The sequence below is a fragment of the Streptopelia decaocto genome, assembly GCF_964273445.1.
Source record: "Streptopelia decaocto genome assembly, chromosome: 2".
Taxonomy (NCBI): domain Eukaryota; kingdom Metazoa; phylum Chordata; class Aves; order Columbiformes; family Columbidae; genus Streptopelia; species Streptopelia decaocto.
In genome coordinates this window covers 76,610,499-76,634,524 of record NC_138655.1, presented here as the reverse complement: position 1 = coordinate 76,634,524, position 24,026 = coordinate 76,610,499, and the positions used below count along the sequence as shown (strand labels likewise).

The window sequence follows — 24,026 nt, the reverse complement described above, 5'->3', positions numbered from 1 at the left end:
CTAGGTTTAATAGCTGGTGACTTCCACAGCCAGAGCATGGCTGTCCAGTAAAGTAGCTCCTGGTACATGTGACATGAGTGTGTGTTGACCCTTGTTAGTGGATTTTCCTGAGAAGCTGGAAGGAGTTCTGGTAAGGAAGCCACTGTTATGTGGCACTCCAGTGAAGAGCGTTCTACCCACATTCAGTTTGTCACTGAACAGGGCAGAAGTGGAAATGCATTGAATTAAATGTGATAGGCTCAGGAAAGTATTTGCAGTAGTGTGGTATCTGTGCTGTGGTCACCCTTGGCTGATGGCTTCACTTCACTGATGGAGGAGCCCGCCGTTGCAGTTCTCTGGCTCAGCTGTCTTCTGTGAGCTGTGACGAAATGCTGCCGCAGAGAAGCTATGATACTTTTTCTGCTCGGTGGCTGGTGGAGAACAAGGATCTCTCCATTCTCCCAGTGGTGACTTGTTAGATCCTCATACTCCCCAGAAGCACATAATTATGAGAGTGTCAGAATAGCTCTTGTGGATCTTGTCTGTAGTTCTGCCTTTGTTTGATTCAAACTTACTTCTCTGTGTAGCAGGCGTGTGTATAAACCCAAATTAGTCACATGCTTCCATGTATCTCTTGCTGTCAGCAAGGCCATGCAATAAAGCTGTATCACAATTAATTCCCTCTGATATGTAATGACTCTTTTTCCATGTAAGACAGAGTTGGTGAGATGACAAGTAACAGTGTATGCTGCAAGTAGATCTTTCTTTTGAAAGATGTTTGCATAATGTATGATTTTGCTTTTGTTCTGATACAGTATGTAAAGATGCAGACTCATGCACTTTACAGTGAGTCTGACAGTGAAAACTGGGGGCAGGTAAGATGCAAAATAAGATCAGGGCAACTGGGGACATGGAGAGAAAGAAGAATGAATCCAGGGCAGGTATAATCCACATCATGGTAGGTCATGGCTTTCTATGGACTCATTTTCAAGTGGTCAATGCTTTAATAAAAACATAGGGCAGATGTCATTCATCCATTTGTGTAAACAGATAAGCTTGAGCCCTGTGGAAGAAAGTGAAAACTACATTGTATGGTTAGTAGCCCCCATGGAGTTGAATTTGCCACACACAGTAACTATGTCAAGTGCCCCGTAGCAAGTAATAGACTGACAGAGAATGATGTTCTTTTTTTCTTAACAAAAGTCTTAGGTTATTCTTTTCTCTAATATAAACTTATGAGGGCCTTGAAGGAAAAAGAGGAAGGTGGCCATCTTCTATCAGTTAACCATACACTTCAGATAATTCCTTGTTTTTTCTTGGCAGGTTGTTCTTCTGCAGCCGTGAGTAAGGTTGCCCTATCTGTCACATGCATACCTTGTGTCAGAGCTCTAAAGAGTGAATTGCAGTAGGCTTGTTGTCGAGTTTCAGTTGCTTTTCAGGTGATGTCACATATATCTTGTTGCCATCTGCTGAAGAGAAAATTGAGACAATCCTTTTCTTTCAAATACATGGCTGAAAATGTAGTTCAACTCTGAGAAGATGGTATCATGAGGAGCTGTTTCTGCTATCCAAGTCATTCCAGGTTATATTTTCACAGTTTAGAAGTAAAAATAGGGTTTACGTTTTCCTTCTTTTTCCTGTCTGAAGTGCAACTTCAGACTGGATTTTAAATGCAGCCAAGCTTCTTATACATAATGTCCTGCTCAGGAGGACACCAACAGTAGTGTTGAGCATGCTGTACAAGCCAGAACAAGGCACCTGTTTTTTTCAAGCTGCATTGGCTCTAATTTTATAGATGTTAAATTTATGTGTCTAATGTAAGTACTGACATGCTCAAAACATATCTGCTTCATATATTTGGAATCAAGTTACTTAATAAATCACCATTTTTAATGTCATGTTTTATGGGCAATGTCACTTGCATAGTAATCTGCCTTCCTCAGCTCCTACTGATTTAAGTAAAATCTGAACTGCTTAGGAAGAAATTAAAGGATCCATGAATTGTTTGAGATTAATTTATTTCTTCACTGGATAAATAGCGTTTGGGATTCCAGTGTGCTCAGTCTTGTCACAGGTTCTGTTAATGCTTTTTGTAATTGGCCAAAGATGGGAGGAGGAAAGGAAGGAAACAAAAAAGATGTAAAAAAAGCCCAAACAACTCATGTTAAAGGTTTTCAGAAAGGTAGCACTTCTAATACAGGTGCGGTTAGCAGCAAAACTGCAGTTCTGGTAGAAGAGCCTGTTGTTTTGGGTTGGGGTGGACAAGAATGATTGAGGCACCATTTGTACAAACATCATCAGCTGTAGGAGAGTTTTCCTTATGTAGATTTACTGGGAAATCCTTCTTGATCCTTCTCCCCTAGTACTGGCAATGTGTTTCTGGATTCCCCCTGGTACCAGGTCAGCTTGCCCTGTTGACGAGGCTGATGAGGATGCTGAGGCCATGCTGAGGTCATCTCTTGTCACAGTGTCCCCAGCTCTGTGCTCTGCAGCTGCCTGGCACTGACCTGGCACACAGAGGACTCGGTTTGTGATGGAGCTATACCTGTATTCTTGTGTAGGCTATTTTTTTTTAATTATACATTAACTCTTCAAAACACTTCTGGCATTGTAAAGCTGACTTTGTAGTGTACATGAGTCTTGAGGAAACAGTTTTTTCTTGTAATATGGAACCATTAAAGGTGTTTTCGGCTCACAGTGCTACAGAAGAACATGTTTTAAAATTTAATCTGTCAGTGGTGAAAACAAGGACTTAAGGAAAAACAGGATAGAGAACTTTTATTCACTATTAGTGTGTGTCACCTAAACTCCATGTGCAATTTGCCTAATAGTATTCGGTTTTAGATACAAGTCTTCATAAATAGCTACAAGATATTGATATAATGATAATTAAAATGTTGACTTCTGTAAATAAGTATATTAGGGAATAATTTGAACGTTTATAATTGTTAATTTTTGTTTCAGGGTCTTAAATATATAGATATATTTATATAACATTTGATATAATATAAAGATTCATACTAAGACATGATTCTTAGGTACTCAAATGGGTCAGTGCTATGTCTATGTACCTATATGTGTGTATACATATAAGTATGCATAGATGAAGAGCTGCTTTCTCTGAGACTAGAGGCGTTTCTTTTCCTTGAAGCCTGGAATATGGAAGATACTAACTTCTATTTGTCATCTTGGAAGATTAACATGTGCTGGAACACGTGTGAATACTATGGTGATAAAGGAAACAAATAGCTACACTTCTAAAATAGATTTGTGTCTATTCTTTGCTGCTCTGTGGGGTTTTTTTTCCCTTTCAATTACAGACAGTGTTTCCATGTTGAGTAAAAAATTAATAAATATTCTGGACCAAATAGTGTTTTAACTTTGTTTTATGCAAGTAGTGGTAATTATAGTAAACCTTGGCTTCTTCAGTGTCTCTCAATTTGACTATCCATTTTAATGAATTGTTTTGAACAAGTGATATTGTGGCATCTTAGAGAGGGATTTGCATAGGTGATTGTTGTGGTTTAACCCCAGCTGGCAACTTGGACCACAAAGCCATACTCACTCACCCGCTCCACCCCTTTTCCCCCAGGTGGGATGGGGGAGAGAATTGAAAGGGAAGGGAGAAACTTTGTGTTTGAGATAAGAACAGTTTAATAGGACATAAAAATATAATAATAAATAAATAAAGGAGTAATTAGGTGATGCACAATGAAATAGCTTACAAATCATTCCAGTCCTGTACAATTGACCTGGAAGAGTGAAGACCTGGGCAGCAGTTTGCATTCGAACATGCTTGTGCTGAACAGCCATTCCTAGGAATGAGAATGCCCCAGTCCCAAACAGCTGATCCTGGAAGGAGAGAGAGCAAAAGGCAAAAAGCAGAAAGGGAAAAAATAGCTCTGACTGTATAAAGAGCATAATGCTAATGGTAGGGAATATCTCACTGGCCAGCTTGTATGTCAATCTAAGCACCGTCCTGTTATGTTCCCTCCCAGCTTCTATGTGCACCTGCAGCTGGAATGTTTAAAAAATTATTGGTCTCTTTGGCAACAGCCAAAACATCAATGAGTCCTCATTCTCCAGCTTTTCATACCAACTCCAAAACACAGCCTAGCTACTGGGGAAAAACAAACAAACAAAACAAAAAAAACAAAGGGATTTTTAAAAATTGTATCTGCTGAGGTAAAGCTTAAAGCTCAGCTAGTTACTTGAGATCTGTGTCTCATTTCCCCTGTCTGTTTTTTCAGCAAAGTCAGCAAAGAAAATTGGTGGTTTTATTTAACCTAATACAGTTTAACATTTTTCTGCATAATTGTAGTCTTTCCCAGAAGTACTAGATGGCCCCTTGAGGAGAATGAAGATCAGTGCCCTGTCTTAACACTCAAAAGTGTGTGATGGGTTAACCCGAGCTAGCAATATAAAACCACGATAGCTACTTGCTCACTCCCTCATCACCCCCAAGTAGCGGAGAGAATTGAAAGGCAAGGGAGAAACTTGTGGACGGAGATAAGTACAGTTTAATAAAATAACAAAATTATAGCAATACACCACTACTACTACTACTAATTTATATAAAATGGAAAATAGAATATAAAAGATACTCTATGCAATTCCTCGTGAACTTTGTCTGGACCTAGCAGCCAGTCTCAGGAAGAGAAAGAGCACCTTGCTCCCGAACAGCCAATCCCAGGGCAAGAGGGAAAAAGGCAGAAAGGACCAGAGGCCTCTGCAAAATGGTAGGATGGCAAAAGGCTGAACTAAAAGAACTCCTGACTGTGACTTATCTGAAACAGAGCAGAACCAGAATGGGTCTCCATCTTCTTTGTCCTCCTAGCCAGAAAAACTGACTCTCCTTAAATATGGAGCCTGATGCAAATGACATGGAATGTACTTATTGATCAGGCTGGCTGTCAGTCAGGGTCTGCCCCTTCTATGCCTCCCTTCCCAGCTGCCTCACACCTGTGGGCAGAGTGCTCAGAACCATCCTTGAATCCCAGATAACAACTAAGATAACAGTAAGCTCTTACATTTTCTTTGTTCCAACTCAAAGACACTGGAAAGTTCCTGAAGAAAAACTTTAACTCTGTCACAGGGTGTTATTTTCTTGTTCCCAAACTAAATCCAAACAACTGTGCTAGCTACGAAAAATAAAGGTTTCTAGCTGCATGAAGAAAATTAACTTGCTTTCAGTCAAACCATCACAAAGTGTTAAAATTTTTTTGAATTTAAAATGCTCTGAAGACTGCAGTAGGTAGAATTTGGTTTTATCAAGCAACCCATCTCGGCAGTTGAATTATTCTATTAAGATGTTCTGAGATATGACCTCAGCACTACTATAAGTATAGAATAACTAGTCTCTTAAATTTTGACAAGTGATAAAAGCATATAGATAAGCATCCTGTGGTTTTTTGAATGCAACATGAGAATCAGAAATATTTGCAAAGTACATTAGGGCCAGATTTGCATCAGAAAATTTTGTGATAATTATAACAAGTAGCTTTCACTGCTGGTCAAACTTACTGTCCACTTTGGTCTTCCTCGTTTGTGGAGAGAAAGATGGTCTTTTAGCAGCTTAAAGGAACAAGAATATGGAAATTCAGGGGTATGCTTCTGTTTTTCATGAGTATTAGTGGGATTGCCCAAAACAGGAGTGAGAGAGCCAAAATACAATAAGGTTTAGGAAACAAATATGCTATTCAGCTCTACCAAAATCAGCTGTGTGCAGACAAAGAATTTGGTACTTGTTTTGATATGCAGATGGTAAGCAATAGATAGGTTATAGAAAAGCCAAACAGGAGAAAATAGTGCTAGGTATAACTTCCAAGATCAACTGAGCACTTTTTTTGTCTGATTTTCAGTCTAACTCTTACTACTAGTGCAGTCCGGTGCTCCATGTGGCTGGCAGACGTTAAAGTACAAATCAGTGCATACATTGCTGAAGTTATCTTGTGAAGTTTTAACTTAGTATTGAAATGTGTAGATTATACACATATACCAAGATGAAAAGATTCAATATTTAATTATTGTTTTCTGGATGTGGAGTATATTTAAGTAGAAACAAAACTTCAAATGATTGTTTCCGTTGTCGAGTAACTCTCACAATATTTTATATTTTAATATTCTGCTAAGAATAAATATTATTTCAAATATTATTGTTTTCATTATTACTTGTATGATATATGGAAGGTAATTTTCTTCAAGCTTCTACAAACATGATCTTTAGGAATATTCTCTTCAATACCTACATACTATTTTTAAAAATAGAATTCTAGAATTATAATGTATTTCTTACATATGTCTTTACCAAATGTTTGACTTATGAGGCTGCTTTTACATGCATAGTGTCTCCTGTGTTGTATTTCTTTAGTCACTGATAGGCAATGAATCATGGAATAAACATTATTTTCTAAGGGAACTGATTCTTATTTTCCCCTCTGAGCCCTAGTGGTGGAAAAAGCCAGAATAAAAAGACTGTGTGCTTACAGCAAAGCTTCAAATCTGCCTGAAGGTTACATTTATTTTCTGTCAGCTTGCATTAATATAATTTTAGTCATTTTCAGTAATGATTGTGTGATTAAAGGTTATCCATATAGCTAAATAGCTGTTATTACCATGTGCCATTTTAGTTACTTGGATAATTTGTTAACTTTGTATACAAACAGACAGTTTACAAATAAGAATTTTCACTCCCACAGTTAAAATAATAAATCAATAGCAATTGTTCAGGGGTTGATCCAGCTGCTTATCACCAACCTAATAGGCTAAATTACCTTTACATTCATCCAACATTTTAGGTTAGACAGTAGTTTTCTGCTGCCTTTCCATTCCTCCACTGAAATGTAAATTTAAGACTCACCATTTCTTGCATACGTGATTCTTGGTACTGCCTGCTTGTAGAACAACTGAGTTTCTCCATTGCTGGGTGTTTCTGATGGTACAAGGTGTTGATTTATGGAGTTGAGTGCATGCTACTTCAGTTAACAACCACCAGGTTGCCAGCATCACAGATTATTTCAAATACAGAACTGGAAGGACCATTGTGGGATGCAGTCCGGTTCCTCAAAGCTGAAACTAAGACCAGCTCTTTATTATAAACTTATTAAGCAGTCTTCTAAGAGCATGTATGGTTTGCCACCTCAAGTTTGATGGGAATGGTTGCTTCCATTATGTTTTAATACCTTTTTAAAATTTGCAGCAAAAATTTCAATGACCAGTTTGAAGGTGTTTGTTCTTGTCCCACCTGCATGCTTCCTCTCATTATTTCTTTTTCTCCTGTGTAACCCTGTTACATTTTTAGATGCTGGTTGGGCTCCCTTCTCAGGTTTCAGTTGTCCCACCTAAGCTAACCAAACTCTTCTAGCCTTATCTTTCATCAGTTTTTGTTTTCTCTCTTTGAAAATGAGAATTAACACATACGAGGGTGATGGCTTCACTTCACTGATGGAGGAGCCCGCCGTTGCAGTTCTCTGGCTCAGCTGTCTTCTGTGAGCTGTGACGAAATGCTGCCGCAGAGAAGCTATGATACTTTTTCTGCTCGGTGGCTGGTGGAGAACAAGGATCTCTCCATTCTCCCAGTGGTGACTTGTTAGATCCTCATACTCCCCAGAAGCACATAATTATGAGAGTGTCAGAATAGCTCTTGTGGATCTTGTCTGTAGTTCTGCCTTTGTTTGATTCAAACTTACTTCTCTGTGTAGCAGGCGTGTGTATAAACCCAAATTAGTCACATGCTTCCATGTATCTCTTGCTGTCAGCAAGGCCATGCAATAAAGCTGTATCACAATTAATTCCCTCTGATATGTAATGACTCTTTTTCCATGTAAGACAGAGTTGGTGAGATGACAAGTAACAGTGTATGCTGCAAGTAGATCTTTCTTTTGAAAGATGTTTGCATAATGTATGATTTTGCTTTTGTTCTGATACAGTATGTAAAGATGCAGACTCATGCACTTTACAGTGAGTCTGACAGTGAAAACTGGGGGCAGGTAAGATGCAAAATAAGATCAGGGCAACTGGGGACATGGAGAGAAAGAAGAATGAATCCAGGGCAGGTATAATCCACATCATGGTAGGTCATGGCTTTCTATGGACTCATTTTCAAGTGGTCAATGCTTTAATAAAAACATAGGGCAGATGTCATTCATCCATTTGTGTAAACAGATAAGCTTGAGCCCTGTGGAAGAAAGTGAAAACTACATTGTATGGTTAGTAGCCCCCATGGAGTTGAATTTGCCACACACAGTAACTATGTCAAGTGCCCCGTAGCAAGTAATAGACTGACAGAGAATGATGTTCTTTTTTTCTTAACAAAAGTCTTAGGTTATTCTTTTCTCTAATATAAACTTATGAGGGCCTTGAAGGAAAAAGAGGAAGGTGGCCATCTTCTATCAGTTAACCATACACTTCAGATAATTCCTTGTTTTTTCTTGGCAGGTTGTTCTTCTGCAGCCGTGAGTAAGGTTGCCCTATCTGTCACATGCATACCTTGTGTCAGAGCTCTAAAGAGTGAATTGCAGTAGGCTTGTTGTCGAGTTTCAGTTGCTTTTCAGGTGATGTCACATATATCTTGTTGCCATCTGCTGAAGAGAAAATTGAGACAATCCTTTTCTTTCAAATACATGGCTGAAAATGTAGTTCAACTCTGAGAAGATGGTATCATGAGGAGCTGTTTCTGCTATCCAAGTCATTCCAGGTTATATTTTCACAGTTTAGAAGTAAAAATAGGGTTTACGTTTTCCTTCTTTTTCCTGTCTGAAGTGCAACTTCAGACTGGATTTTAAATGCAGCCAAGCTTCTTATACATAATGTCCTGCTCAGGAGGACACCAACAGTAGTGTTGAGCATGCTGTACAAGCCAGAACAAGGCACCTGTTTTTTTCAAGCTGCATTGGCTCTAATTTTATAGATGTTAAATTTATGTGTCTAATGTAAGTACTGACATGCTCAAAACATATCTGCTTCATATATTTGGAATCAAGTTACTTAATAAATCACCATTTTTAATGTCATGTTTTATGGGCAATGTCACTTGCATAGTAATCTGCCTTCCTCAGCTCCTACTGATTTAAGTAAAATCTGAACTGCTTAGGAAGAAATTAAAGGATCCATGAATTGTTTGAGATTAATTTATTTCTTCACTGGATAAATAGCGTTTGGGATTCCAGTGTGCTCAGTCTTGTCACAGGTTCTGTTAATGCTTTTTGTAATTGGCCAAAGATGGGAGGAGGAAAGGAAGGAAACAAAAAAGATGTAAAAAAAGCCCAAACAACTCATGTTAAAGGTTTTCAGAAAGGTAGCACTTCTAATACAGGTGCGGTTAGCAGCAAAACTGCAGTTCTGGTAGAAGAGCCTGTTGTTTTGGGTTGGGGTGGACAAGAATGATTGAGGCACCATTTGTACAAACATCATCAGCTGTAGGAGAGTTTTCCTTATGTAGATTTACTGGGAAATCCTTCTTGATCCTTCTCCCCTAGTACTGGCAATGTGTTTCTGGATTCCCCCTGGTACCAGGTCAGCTTGCCCTGTTGACGAGGCTGATGAGGATGCTGAGGCCATGCTGAGGTCATCTCTTGTCACAGTGTCCCCAGCTCTGTGCTCTGCAGCTGCCTGGCACTGACCTGGCACACAGAGGACTCGGTTTGTGATGGAGCTATACCTGTATTCTTGTGTAGGCTATTTTTTTTTAATTATACATTAACTCTTCAAAACACTTCTGGCATTGTAAAGCTGACTTTGTAGTGTACATGAGTCTTGAGGAAACAGTTTTTTCTTGTAATATGGAACCATTAAAGGTGTTTTCGGCTCACAGTGCTACAGAAGAACATGTTTTAAAATTTAATCTGTCAGTGGTGAAAACAAGGACTTAAGGAAAAACAGGATAGAGAACTTTTATTCACTATTAGTGTGTGTCACCTAAACTCCATGTGCAATTTGCCTAATAGTATTCGGTTTTAGATACAAGTCTTCATAAATAGCTACAAGATATTGATATAATGATAATTAAAATGTTGACTTCTGTAAATAAGTATATTAGGGAATAATTTGAACGTTTATAATTGTTAATTTTTGTTTCAGGGTCTTAAATATATAGATATATTTATATAACATTTGATATAATATAAAGATTCATACTAAGACATGATTCTTAGGTACTCAAATGGGTCAGTGCTATGTCTATGTACCTATATGTGTGTATACATATAAGTATGCATAGATGAAGAGCTGCTTTCTCTGAGACTAGAGGCGTTTCTTTTCCTTGAAGCCTGGAATATGGAAGATACTAACTTCTATTTGTCATCTTGGAAGATTAACATGTGCTGGAACACGTGTGAATACTATGGTGATAAAGGAAACAAATAGCTACACTTCTAAAATAGATTTGTGTCTATTCTTTGCTGCTCTGTGGGGTTTTTTTTCCCTTTCAATTACAGACAGTGTTTCCATGTTGAGTAAAAAATTAATAAATATTCTGGACCAAATAGTGTTTTAACTTTGTTTTATGCAAGTAGTGGTAATTATAGTAAACCTTGGCTTCTTCAGTGTCTCTCAATTTGACTATCCATTTTAATGAATTGTTTTGAACAAGTGATATTGTGGCATCTTAGAGAGGGATTTGCATAGGTGATTGTTGTGGTTTAACCCCAGCTGGCAACTTGGACCACAAAGCCATACTCACTCACCCGCTCCACCCCTTTTCCCCCAGGTGGGATGGGGGAGAGAATTGAAAGGGAAGGGAGAAACTTTGTGTTTGAGATAAGAACAGTTTAATAGGACATAAAAATATAATAATAAATAAATAAAGGAGTAATTAGGTGATGCACAATGAAATAGCTTACAAATCATTCCAGTCCTGTACAATTGACCTGGAAGAGTGAAGACCTGGGCAGCAGTTTGCATTCGAACATGCTTGTGCTGAACAGCCATTCCTAGGAATGAGAATGCCCCAGTCCCAAACAGCTGATCCTGGAAGGAGAGAGAGCAAAAGGCAAAAAGCAGAAAGGGAAAAAATAGCTCTGACTGTATAAAGAGCATAATGCTAATGGTAGGGAATATCTCACTGGCCAGCTTGTATGTCAATCTAAGCACCGTCCTGTTATGTTCCCTCCCAGCTTCTATGTGCACCTGCAGCTGGAATGTTTAAAAAATTATTGGTCTCTTTGGCAACAGCCAAAACATCAATGAGTCCTCATTCTCCAGCTTTTCATACCAACTCCAAAACACAGCCTAGCTACTGGGGAAAAACAAACAAACAAAACAAAAAAAACAAAGGGATTTTTAAAAATTGTATCTGCTGAGGTAAAGCTTAAAGCTCAGCTAGTTACTTGAGATCTGTGTCTCATTTCCCCTGTCTGTTTTTTCAGCAAAGTCAGCAAAGAAAATTGGTGGTTTTATTTAACCTAATACAGTTTAACATTTTTCTGCATAATTGTAGTCTTTCCCAGAAGTACTAGATGGCCCCTTGAGGAGAATGAAGATCAGTGCCCTGTCTTAACACTCAAAAGTGTGTGATGGGTTAACCCGAGCTAGCAATATAAAACCACGATAGCTACTTGCTCACTCCCTCATCACCCCCAAGTAGCGGAGAGAATTGAAAGGCAAGGGAGAAACTTGTGGACGGAGATAAGTACAGTTTAATAAAATAACAAAATTATAGCAATACACCACTACTACTACTACTAATTTATATAAAATGGAAAATAGAATATAAAAGATACTCTATGCAATTCCTCGTGAACTTTGTCTGGACCTAGCAGCCAGTCTCAGGAAGAGAAAGAGCACCTTGCTCCCGAACAGCCAATCCCAGGGCAAGAGGGAAAAAGGCAGAAAGGACCAGAGGCCTCTGCAAAATGGTAGGATGGCAAAAGGCTGAACTAAAAGAACTCCTGACTGTGACTTATCTGAAACAGAGCAGAACCAGAATGGGTCTCCATCTTCTTTGTCCTCCTAGCCAGAAAAACTGACTCTCCTTAAATATGGAGCCTGATGCAAATGACATGGAATGTACTTATTGATCAGGCTGGCTGTCAGTCAGGGTCTGCCCCTTCTATGCCTCCCTTCCCAGCTGCCTCACACCTGTGGGCAGAGTGCTCAGAACCATCCTTGAATCCCAGATAACAACTAAGATAACAGTAAGCTCTTACATTTTCTTTGTTCCAACTCAAAGACACTGGAAAGTTCCTGAAGAAAAACTTTAACTCTGTCACAGGGTGTTATTTTCTTGTTCCCAAACTAAATCCAAACAACTGTGCTAGCTACGAAAAATAAAGGTTTCTAGCTGCATGAAGAAAATTAACTTGCTTTCAGTCAAACCATCACAAAGTGTTAAAATTTTTTTGAATTTAAAATGCTCTGAAGACTGCAGTAGGTAGAATTTGGTTTTATCAAGCAACCCATCTCGGCAGTTGAATTATTCTATTAAGATGTTCTGAGATATGACCTCAGCACTACTATAAGTATAGAATAACTAGTCTCTTAAATTTTGACAAGTGATAAAAGCATATAGATAAGCATCCTGTGGTTTTTTGAATGCAACATGAGAATCAGAAATATTTGCAAAGTACATTAGGGCCAGATTTGCATCAGAAAATTTTGTGATAATTATAACAAGTAGCTTTCACTGCTGGTCAAACTTACTGTCCACTTTGGTCTTCCTCGTTTGTGGAGAGAAAGATGGTCTTTTAGCAGCTTAAAGGAACAAGAATATGGAAATTCAGGGGTATGCTTCTGTTTTTCATGAGTATTAGTGGGATTGCCCAAAACAGGAGTGAGAGAGCCAAAATACAATAAGGTTTAGGAAACAAATATGCTATTCAGCTCTACCAAAATCAGCTGTGTGCAGACAAAGAATTTGGTACTTGTTTTGATATGCAGATGGTAAGCAATAGATAGGTTATAGAAAAGCCAAACAGGAGAAAATAGTGCTAGGTATAACTTCCAAGATCAACTGAGCACTTTTTTTGTCTGATTTTCAGTCTAACTCTTACTACTAGTGCAGTCCGGTGCTCCATGTGGCTGGCAGACGTTAAAGTACAAATCAGTGCATACATTGCTGAAGTTATCTTGTGAAGTTTTAACTTAGTATTGAAATGTGTAGATTATACACATATACCAAGATGAAAAGATTCAATATTTAATTATTGTTTTCTGGATGTGGAGTATATTTAAGTAGAAACAAAACTTCAAATGATTGTTTCCGTTGTCGAGTAACTCTCACAATATTTTATATTTTAATATTCTGCTAAGAATAAATATTATTTCAAATATTATTGTTTTCATTATTACTTGTATGATATATGGAAGGTAATTTTCTTCAAGCTTCTACAAACATGATCTTTAGGAATATTCTCTTCAATACCTACATACTATTTTTAAAAATAGAATTCTAGAATTATAATGTATTTCTTACATATGTCTTTACCAAATGTTTGACTTATGAGGCTGCTTTTACATGCATAGTGTCTCCTGTGTTGTATTTCTTTAGTCACTGATAGGCAATGAATCATGGAATAAACATTATTTTCTAAGGGAACTGATTCTTATTTTCCCCTCTGAGCCCTAGTGGTGGAAAAAGCCAGAATAAAAAGACTGTGTGCTTACAGCAAAGCTTCAAATCTGCCTGAAGGTTACATTTATTTTCTGTCAGCTTGCATTAATATAATTTTAGTCATTTTCAGTAATGATTGTGTGATTAAAGGTTATCCATATAGCTAAATAGCTGTTATTACCATGTGCCATTTTAGTTACTTGGATAATTTGTTAACTTTGTATACAAACAGACAGTTTACAAATAAGAATTTTCACTCCCACAGTTAAAATAATAAATCAATAGCAATTGTTCAGGGGTTGATCCAGCTGCTTATCACCAACCTAATAGGCTAAATTACCTTTACATTCATCCAACATTTTAGGTTAGACAGTAGTTTTCTGCTGCCTTTCCATTCCTCCACTGAAATGTAAATTTAAGACTCACCATTTCTTGCATACGTGATTCTTGGTACTGCCTGCTTGTAGAACAACTGAGTTTCTCCATTGCTGGGTGTTTCTGATGGTACAAGGTGTTGATTTATGGAGTTGAGTGCATGCTACTTCAGTTAACAACCACCAGGTTGCCAGCATCACAGATTATTTCAAATACAGAACTGGAAGGACCATTGTGGGATGCAGTCCGGTTCCTCAAAGCTGAAACTAAGACCAGCTCTTTATTATAAACTTATTAAGCAGTCTTCTAAGAGCATGTATGGTTTGCCACCTCAAGTTTGATGGGAATGGTTGCTTCCATTATGTTTTAATACCTTTTTAAAATTTGCAGCAAAAATTTCAATGACCAGTTTGAAGGTGTTTGTTCTTGTCCCACCTGCATGCTTCCTCTCATTATTTCTTTTTCTCCTGTGTAACCCTGTTACATTTTTAGATGCTGGTTGGGCTCCCTTCTCAGGTTTCAGTTGTCTCACCTAAGCTAACCAAACTCTTCTAGCCTTATCTTTCATCAGTTTTTGTTTTCTCTCTTTGAAAATGAGAATTAACACATACGAGGGTGCCAGAGCACTGAAACAGGCTATCCAGAGAGGTTGTGAAGTCTCCTTCTCTGGAGACATTCAAAACCCTCCTGGATACATTCCTGTGCAATCTCCTCTGGGTAAACCTGCTTTAGGAGGTGGGTTGGACTAGGTGATCTACAGAGGTTCCTTCCAACCCCAGCCACTCTGGGATTCTGTGAAATTCTGAACAGCAGAATACTGGAAGAGTATCCTGCATGACTTGCTACAGCATTATGTCCAGGACAGTACTATGAAGTTAGCCCAGCTTTAAGTGGGGACTAGACTAAATGATACCCAGGGGTCATTCCAACCTAAATTATTCTATGATTCTGTGATTATTCCTTCTTTGTCTTAACAGAAAATATTTTTTTCAACACGTCTGTTAAACTTGGCTTTTTTAATGTACACATTAAAATGTTTACTTAATCTTCCTTTCAAAAGGATCAACAAACTATTTTCTGCTCCCTGCAGAATCTTCTCGTGTTTTTCTTGGTAATGTTTCATGTCCACACTTCTGGTGTAGAATACAGAAATGAAAGGCAACATTTAAGGTGGAGGTGACTACCATGCAGTCTGTTCTTTGTCAAAATTCAGACCATATATTAACAGTAAGATTATCCTTTGTTACTTACAGGAGACTTCAGACACTGTGTTGGCACAGTAGGAGTTTGCTCCTAGCCCAAGCAGCTATGAGCATGACTAAGCTGCAGGAAAGAAAATAGCAAAGTGAATAGCTAAGAGAAGGAAGAAACATTCTGGCTGTGTTTTCTGCTGTAGGAGTGGAGAGAGAAAGGGAAGGGAAGGGAAGGGAAGGGAAGGGAAGGGAAGGGAAGGGAAGGGAAGGGAAGGGAAGGGAAGGGAAGGGAAGGGAAGGGAAGGGAAGGGAAGGGAAGGGAAGGGAAGGGAAGGGAAGGGAAGGGAAGGGAAGGGAAGGGGAAAGGAAAGGATAAAAGGAAAGGAAAGGGAAAGGAAAGGGAAAGGAAAGGCTGTTTACATGGAAGGAGGTGAGGGTGAAGAGCCCTGGCGGGCTAGGTTTCTTGGAAAGAGCTGAGTGAAGCTAATGTGAAGAGGCTGTAGGGGAAAGGAACTGGGAAGGGCTGTGATGCATGATTTCATGCAGTGACAGGCCGTGTGTGTGTTGGGATGTTTTCTGTGTGGAGTGCACTTTCTTCAAGGTAGGGGCTGCCTGACTTGTTTCTGTGTCATTTCCCTGAGGAAGTGCTGAGCTCAAAACGAAAACTTAGAGAAAAACACTTCCTTATTAGTTGTCAAGAACATCACAGAACAAATATTGTAGCTGAAACCGTCATGTAGAAGTATGGTCACATGTAAAATAATTTACTTAAAACTTTGGTCAGCATGAAGCTCTTGACTTAACCTGCATATTAAGTCTTGTGCAGAAGGAGTATCCATGTGCAGTTTGTAATGAGAAGATGAGGAGCATCATGTTACTAGTGGGGTTTTGCCCACTCTAGCAGTTTTCTATCCCAGGAGGAAATACTGCAGCATCTTCTCATACAGAAGTGGGTTTCTTCAAAAAATTGTATTTATATTGTACTGGATTTTTTAATAAATTAATTTTATGGTACCAAAGTCCAGATCTAAAAAGGTGCTGAAAAAGTGTGTTGCAAAGCTTATTTTTAGATGACTGTTTCCATATGTCCATAGCTTGTGTTGTTTTCAATACAGGATTGAGGATTCATAGGAGAGAAAATAGCCTGATAGTTACACTCAACTTAGATATTGGTTTGATTTCTCAGAGATGAGTTAATATAGAATTGTGTATATTTCTATCACATTGTGCACAAGTGCTTTAGTAACAGAACTATTGGGGTAAGAGAGAAGAGAGAAAGAAGAAACTAAGCTTCCTTTTATCTTTCAGGGTTTTGTTTTGTTTGTTTGTTTGTTTTAAGCAATGCGACCACTACCATATTTTGTGTGTAATGCTGTCTGTTAGGTGTGCTTGAAGAATATAGTTTTATGGCTACTGATAGACTGCATTGTGATTTAGGCACCAAACTGCTCAGTCACCTCAAGACAGAGATGATTATACCTCTCCACTATTGCATTTCTCTAATTCATAATTTCTAATTTATTTCTTGAGCACTTAAATTCCTTCTAAATATTATTTTAGATACTTGTTTGGATTGGATCAGATCCAGATATCACTGTTGGGGCTGAAGAAATAGGATAATGCACTTCTGTCTAAGCTGATGTGCTGTGGAGACGCGGTAAAATTTTAAATATGCTCCTGTTGAGGGAGTTCAGTTTTGGAGGTCAGCTCCTTTCTCAAATAAAAATAGGTTTGAACCAAGCAGGAAGAACTAACATTATTACCTTAGCAGAAATCCAACCTTGAACTAGTTCCTTCTCTTTGAAAAGCATCATCCCCTCTCTTAATCAATTAATAAAGGGAAATTACACAATGAAGTAATTTTGTTTGATTTTAGCTTCTCTAAATAAGAACATAAGTGTGGTTGTATTGATTCGGAGTTAGGATATATCTAGCCCAGCATCCTGTCTGGGATATATAGAGGCCAGAAACAGACACCAAGAGAAAAGTGAGAACAGGGCAGTCATATAATACTTGTTTTCCTAATGCTATCATTGTTTCCAAGTTTAAAGTTAAATACAATATAACAAGTATTTATACGTGTTGCCCTGCAAATTCTTTGCCTTGGGATATTAGAGCTTCACAAGCTTCCACTGTGAAAGGATTCTCTGTCTTCACTGTCTCACCAATAACTGTCTGCAGAACTGAAACTAAAGGAAACCAGTTGGCATTGCAAGCTAAGGAGTGAGTGTTTTGTTTCCAGGTGCCTATGTTCAATCAAAACTTCAGTAGATGTTTTCTGGGGAGGTGGCATGAATTCAGCAACTTACAAGTAAAAAAAGATAGAATTATTCTAATTGACACTCTTGTTGACCATTTCTGGCGTGAAGGCCCAAAACTACAGGGAAATTAGACTGTATTACACTTTCTCCATTAAATAGCGACCTTTGCAAGAACCTAAGCAATGCACTGTGTGGAATGCAAGAGCGGTGCTGCTGGCTTTCTGTGCATGCTCTGTGCTTACATAGTGCTCTTAGCAGTGTAGCTGTTGTGTAATAGTGTTAGATATGATTTCTTGAATTCTTTTAGAAAACAATAAAAAGAAATACTTTAATGTACCAGATAGCTATAGCACTTTCTCCAAAAATGAGTGACAACTGCAAACTGAATGACTTCCGCAAAGAAGAGGCACACAAACACTTATTTGATAATTAAAAGGAATACAAAACTGTGGGTTTGCCCTGGCAGCTGTATGAGGGCTCTGTGATAAATTAAGATATGTGCCAGAAAGAATAACTGAAAGAAGACCCCTTCCCAGGAAGAAACTGAGTTTCTTTGCTAAGGTGTTCTTCTGAAGAGCAGTAAGGCACAAGACTTGAATTACCACATCATATGGCCCAATGTGCATATGCACTGGTACATATTGGTGCACAGGATAAGCAAAATGGATTTCTGCATAATAAATGCTGTGCTGGGAGAAGCGTGTACAGTGTGGTAAACCTCCTTCTTGCACGGGACAGTTCAGGAGCCATTAAAAGGCATCCCTCTGAAGGAAGTCAGGTCTCAACATTAGGCCATGTAATGTCTAAAACTAAACCCAAGTGATACTGCAAGTACAGCTGTGACTAGACAATCTGCAAAATGTGTGCTTTGGGGTGGGGGTTTGGTCTGAGTTGTGTTTGCTGCAATGTTGTCCCTGCTGCCAGGGCCATGGGCACACTCCCAGCTTCTAGGAGTTCAGATGAGTCCAAGGTGCTTTTGCTGCTCCCCAGCACCTTCCCTGAAAGCAAACCTGTGAGTGTTTGTATGGGCCCATGGGAATGCTGTCTGAGGATGTCTCAGGCAACTTCAGCCAAAGTGCTCGACAGTCTTGCCCATCTGTGGGTTACCTCCCATGAGGCTTCTGGTTACTTTTGTAGAAATATGGCTTGTGAGCACAGTCCAGGAAAGCAGTATTTTGGTGTCACTTCGAGGTCTCACTTGTATGCTACCAAAACTTGGTTTGGGTCCTGTAAATTGTGATAAGAGATATTTGATGGCCATGCATAGCTCACCTTGTTCTGCTGGTGTTGGCTGTTATGGGACAGTTCGGTCATCTCCACAGAGCCCTCTGGTGATGCTGGTTTTCTATCAAGTCTACTTTGTAGAGGACACCCACTTCTTGTTTGGCTTTACTTGAGATACAAGAAAAAAAAATGAAGGCTTCCAAAGGCCGATTTGTTGCTTGTTTATAGATACACCATAGCTCAGACTGGGATCTTTCTGCTCATGCCTCAAGAAGGGATGAACTTGATGTAAATAGGTTACTGGTAACAGTTAGACATTCTTTGCTCCCTGTAGAAACTTGGCATTTTTGCAGCGTTTTGTGCTTCTGACCTTTCCACTCTGCACAAAGACATGTAGAGCTGCCCATGTGCACTACTCATGTGATGTTCCCCAAAACGAGCTCCCTGCAGTGTGCTGGGCTCAGGCTTCTTTCCTCCTCCTTGCATGCAAGGCCACATGGGAAAGGTTTCTTGCTACTTCGATGCTTTCATTACATGTGTGCAGAAATGGGAACATGTGAGTTCAGCTGGAATCAAGATGATGACTCTGTGGATGTGTACTTTGCTCATTCTTGCCTAGGGAGGTAAAACAACTTTTACTGGAATATTTCCTTCCACAGGGGGTTATTAAAGGTGGAATTTTAGGCACAGTGTAGTGCATCTTACAGAAGCTTCATTAACTTCAAGATGAACATCCAGAACCAAACATATGGCAATGCTCTTTTCATTATTTATTTTTTTACTTTTATTTTTATTTTTTATTATTTGCTTGGTTTTTAGCATTTTCTTTTAATTCTTAAGTTGTTCTACTTCCCTAGGATTTTCCTTCAATAAATCAAATTTTCTAAAGATAGTATAAGTATAGAAAGATGACAGTTTTGTATACTTGAATGGTGACATAAGATTCCTTATTTCACTCAAATAAATTAAGTAGAATGGCTGTCTTCTTTGCACTAGAACATTTGAAGTAGATATAGGATGCAATGACTACCAATAATGAGAGAAGAATACAGTAATAAATCATAATTGTTGTTCTGGTTTTGGGTTAAGGGAGGTAATGATAATACCTGCCTGAGTTCTTAACTCATAAATATTTTTTGCTGCTATTTTCTAATACTATACTAATGTAATTCTGGTTAAAACTCTCTCCTTTCTCCTCAAACTCTAAGTTTGGTGTAGGTTTCCATAGTTCACAATTTACCAATGAAGTATTTTATTGGTCAACTTTCTTAGTCAAAGTTGGTAGTTTGCAAACTTACATAATGAAGCGTAGCCATATGCAGAAAAGTTGTTGATAATGAATTTAAAACCTTTTATTTAGAGAAACTATAAAGCAGAAAGCTTTATTTTGCTGAACATGATGAAAAATTAATTCAGAGGAGTACTTCTGTTAATTTTTTTTTGCCTTTTCATGCATCTGATGTGACTATGCAGTCAATCGTACTGATCTGTCATGAAGCTAGAAAACACCTAAAAGAAAAGCATGAAAAGAAAGCACTTTTATTCACACAAGCAGATTTGGCACAGTTGTGTGACAGCCTAAAGGCTCCCTGCACAGACAAGTCTGGTTGCTTCAGTCAGGAATCCTTTTCAGGCCAAAAGAAAGAAAAGCGCTTTTTTTTTTTTGGTGGGGGGGAGGCGGGGGGAAGCAGAGTATCTAAATTTAAACTGTCAAATTCTAATAAGATTTCTCTAGGGAAAGCCTTAAAGCCTTTATGTGTTTGTCTGCAAGACTGAGGTATCGGTTTGTATCACAGCTATGATGTGCAAATATAATGGACTGTTGAAAAGCTAAAGAGCATGCATTTAACTAAGGAAAACAGCAGTCTCTTCATACCAGAATGTACTGAAGTCCTTGTAGGAGCAAATACACTTTTAATATAATATCACAGAATCATATATTCATTTAGGTTGGAAAAGACCCTTAAGATCATCAAGTTTAACCATTAACACTGTCAAGTCTACCACTAAACCACATCTACACATTTTTTAAACACCTCTAGGGATGGTGACTCAACCACTTCCCTGGGCAGCCTGTTCCATATCCCATGTGTGGAATAAGAAGATAGCATTAGGATAAAAATTTTGATGGTGAATCTCTTGCCTTCACTATAAAAATCACAGTGATTATTAAAAGACCACTACAGCAGTTGTGAGGAGAAGCACGACTAAAACTGGAAAAGCCAAAATATAGTCAAAATTTATTGCAATCCTTTTTTAGAAATTCCCATCTAAGATTTCTTAAGGCTAATATTAAAGTGTTTCTGTGGAAGTCAGAGCAGTTATATCAGGAATCACTACTAATCAGCCACTAGTGATTCATTTAATACTCTCTGTGCTATGCTAACAGTGAACTTCTACATTTGATACAAATTTACCGCTTAAAAAGGGCTAAGCTGGAATTCCTGGTAATGATAATTCACAATTTATGCACAGACCTGATTGTCTTTTCTCACTGATTTGGATGAGGAGGCGCAGTTTCTTACATCAGTGTGTTCTTTCCAGCAACATTTAGTAATTCATTCAGCAAGATTGCTGCCTGAGATATTACATTTTTTTCTGTTCTTTGAGTTGGTATCTATCACACAGAAACCTGTGTACTGGAAGAGAGACTGTAGAGTAGGAAGTAATATATTGCTTATTATGGATTATGTGAATTCCAGAAAGGATGGTTGTTCTCAAGTCCCACTGTGTCAGGTGAAGCTGCAGTTTAGTGATTTTGAAAATCAGGCAAAAGGAATTTCAAATCAGAAAAAGGACTATTTCAAAAAGAGCCAGTGTCCCTAGTCGCCACCACTAAGGTTCCATCTCAAAAGATCATTTAAATAAATTAATTTCTTCCAGTTTAGCACTGTGTCTTTATTATTTGCCAGAGGACTCTGGCTATGTTTATATTCAATATTATTAACTTTGGTGGACTTGAATACAAGCATTTTAGTTGAGTGTCCCATTGAAGGGCTAGCTGCTTAATCTGTGAAATCTTACTACAGTGAGTCAATGTCAACCACAGATGGTAGTTATTTGGAAATTGATGATGATGTATAGATTTGAATATGTCAGGTTAACACTTTTGATGCCAGCTAGAAATTAAAAGTTGTCCTTATAGAACTATTTATATGTAAATGAAGCAATCATCCTTTTTTAACATAGGATGATAAATAATTTAACATAGAAAGATGTTAAACATAGATGTTAACATAGAAAGATGATAAATAATTAATCTAAGTTATTTTCCTGTAAAAAGAGACCTCCAAAAATAAGCATTTCATTCAATTTACATTATTCTTGTTCAGAACATAGATACTAGGAGCTATACTCACATATTCATTAGAGATCCAGCATCTGTTGGGAAAAGGGAAAATAATTCATGATTTAAAATCCACTTACTCATTAAAAAGAGCATTTATTCTCAATATCAGAAATAAACAAATGTATAGTTTTAAAAGTAAATATTTCTGTTATTTCTTTAACTGGTAGATGCAACAGATGATTTTGTTCTCCCCTATAGAAATACCTTTTAAAAATATACAGGAAAATGTTTTAATCATGACTATAATAATCAGTTCACTGTTATTAAAATAATTATTATTACTGAGTAACTTCAATCTTCTTTGTATCCTTGACATGTGAGAAAGACCTATATTGAAGCATAAACAGATCACATCTTGGAGTAAAGTGTACTGCTTGCCTAATTGAATATATCATTCATTTGAATATATCTTTCATTTTATAGAAAAAACCCTACCTAACCCATCCTCTAGTGTACATGGTTATTATTTTAAAATGGATATCTTCCATTACTTAAGTGCTTGTAAATGGCAGCAGAAACACATCTAAATTTACTCTCTTGTGTGGGCCAATTGAATTAACTTGGCTGCAAATTTGAATAATATAAAAATACACATAATAATCAGTAGAACCAGGAATCATACTCGTAATTTCTTTTAGAAATCTCATGTAACTGTTCACTCGAGAATGCGCTTTGTAACTTTCTCTATAAACATAGAAAACCAGACAAATAGAAGGATCAAAACCAGTTGCAAAATGTTAATTTCTTTGCTTTGAAATAATGTAATTTGTGTATCAAGACTAAGAGGACAGTTTCTATATGTATGTTTTAAAGTACTTAATTAAGAAGTGAAGATGCTTCCCTGCTGCTGAATGAGTGATGGGCAAGTCATTAATTTAAAATATATGTAAAATAATACTTGATATATTTTAAGTATGTTGTTTATTCTTAGCTCAGCTGCTTTATTCTTAAATCAGTTCCTTCAGAATAGATTTAGATCTCAATATTGATGGCACACTACTGAATCATTTCATTAAAAAAATAACACTTTTTTTTTTTCTTTCCAGTTCAACAGAAGAGCAGTTTCACTGGCAAACACAAGGTAATGCACTTATCTAAGACACATGTATTATGTATATTTTCTCCTAGAATGATCATATTTTCTGAAGAAGATAGGGAGGAAAACAACATGCATTATGTAATTTTTTTTTTTTTTCATTGCTAGTACATCAAAACCATACTTAAAAACATGCAAAACTAGACTACTGTAGAGTTTTGAGAGGGGGCATTGCCAAATGTGTCTTTGATTTTTTTTTGGAGATTAATCCAAGGCCGCTCTTTCACAGGATGACATTTTCAATATGGCCAGCCTCCTCTGAATATGTGATCTTGGTGTGTTCTCCATTCCTTCTTCAGCTGTGAATGCTTAGTCACATGTAACAGGTTTTACTATTTGTCTTGTAACTGGCTTTAACTTTTGCCTTTCTTTTACATTTTTATGTGTCTAATTTTATTACAGATGGTCAGAAGGATATAGAAGATGAGCTCACCACTGGTCTGGAGCTGGTGGACTCCTGCATTAGATCACTTCAGGAATCAGGGATACTCGATCCACAGGATTATTCAGCCAGTGAAAGTAAGTTGCTAGAAATGTGTTTGCCAGAACACAGATGTATTTGTAACTTTCCATGCTTTAAAACTGAATGCATTTCCTATTATGTTTTTCTTGATTATTTTCTGATATTGGCAGAAGACAGTGTAGTTCTGAACAAGCAAATTGCCTCATTGCCTTTGGAAGTTTAATATTTTGTTTTGTTGGTAATGGAGAGAATCTCACTGGAAGTTGGGAGGAAGAACAAAAACCAAAATCAAAATGAACATAAACCAAAATCAAACCAAACAAAAACCCATAAACACACACATACACACACACACTCAAAAACCCGACAACAAGAAGAAAACACCCCCCTTCCTCCCCTCTCAACCCCAAACAAAGAAAACCAACAACAGCTTTTGTTTTGTATATTTTGAGTATATTTTGAGGACAGTAGTGTGCAACTGTAGTATTGCTGTACTGTAGTATAAGGTCATGTCAGCATCATCACTACAAAAGTAACTTC

General features: G+C 37.7%; 1 protein-coding gene across 1 annotated transcript in view; it reads left to right on the top strand.

Annotated features, from left to right (window-relative positions):
* CTNND2 (catenin delta 2) overlaps positions 1–24,026 on the top strand; it is a gene marked incomplete at its 5' end in the record, with an annotated part of 536,051 nt that overhangs the window by 194,429 nt on the left and 317,596 nt on the right. Inside the window, 2 exons of the mRNA XM_082045132.1 lie at positions 22,974–23,008; positions 23,426–23,542. Of these exons, the coding sequence (XP_081901258.1) occupies positions 22,974–23,008; positions 23,426–23,542 (152 nt within the window). The remainder of the gene's footprint in view (positions 1–22,973; positions 23,009–23,425; positions 23,543–24,026) is intronic.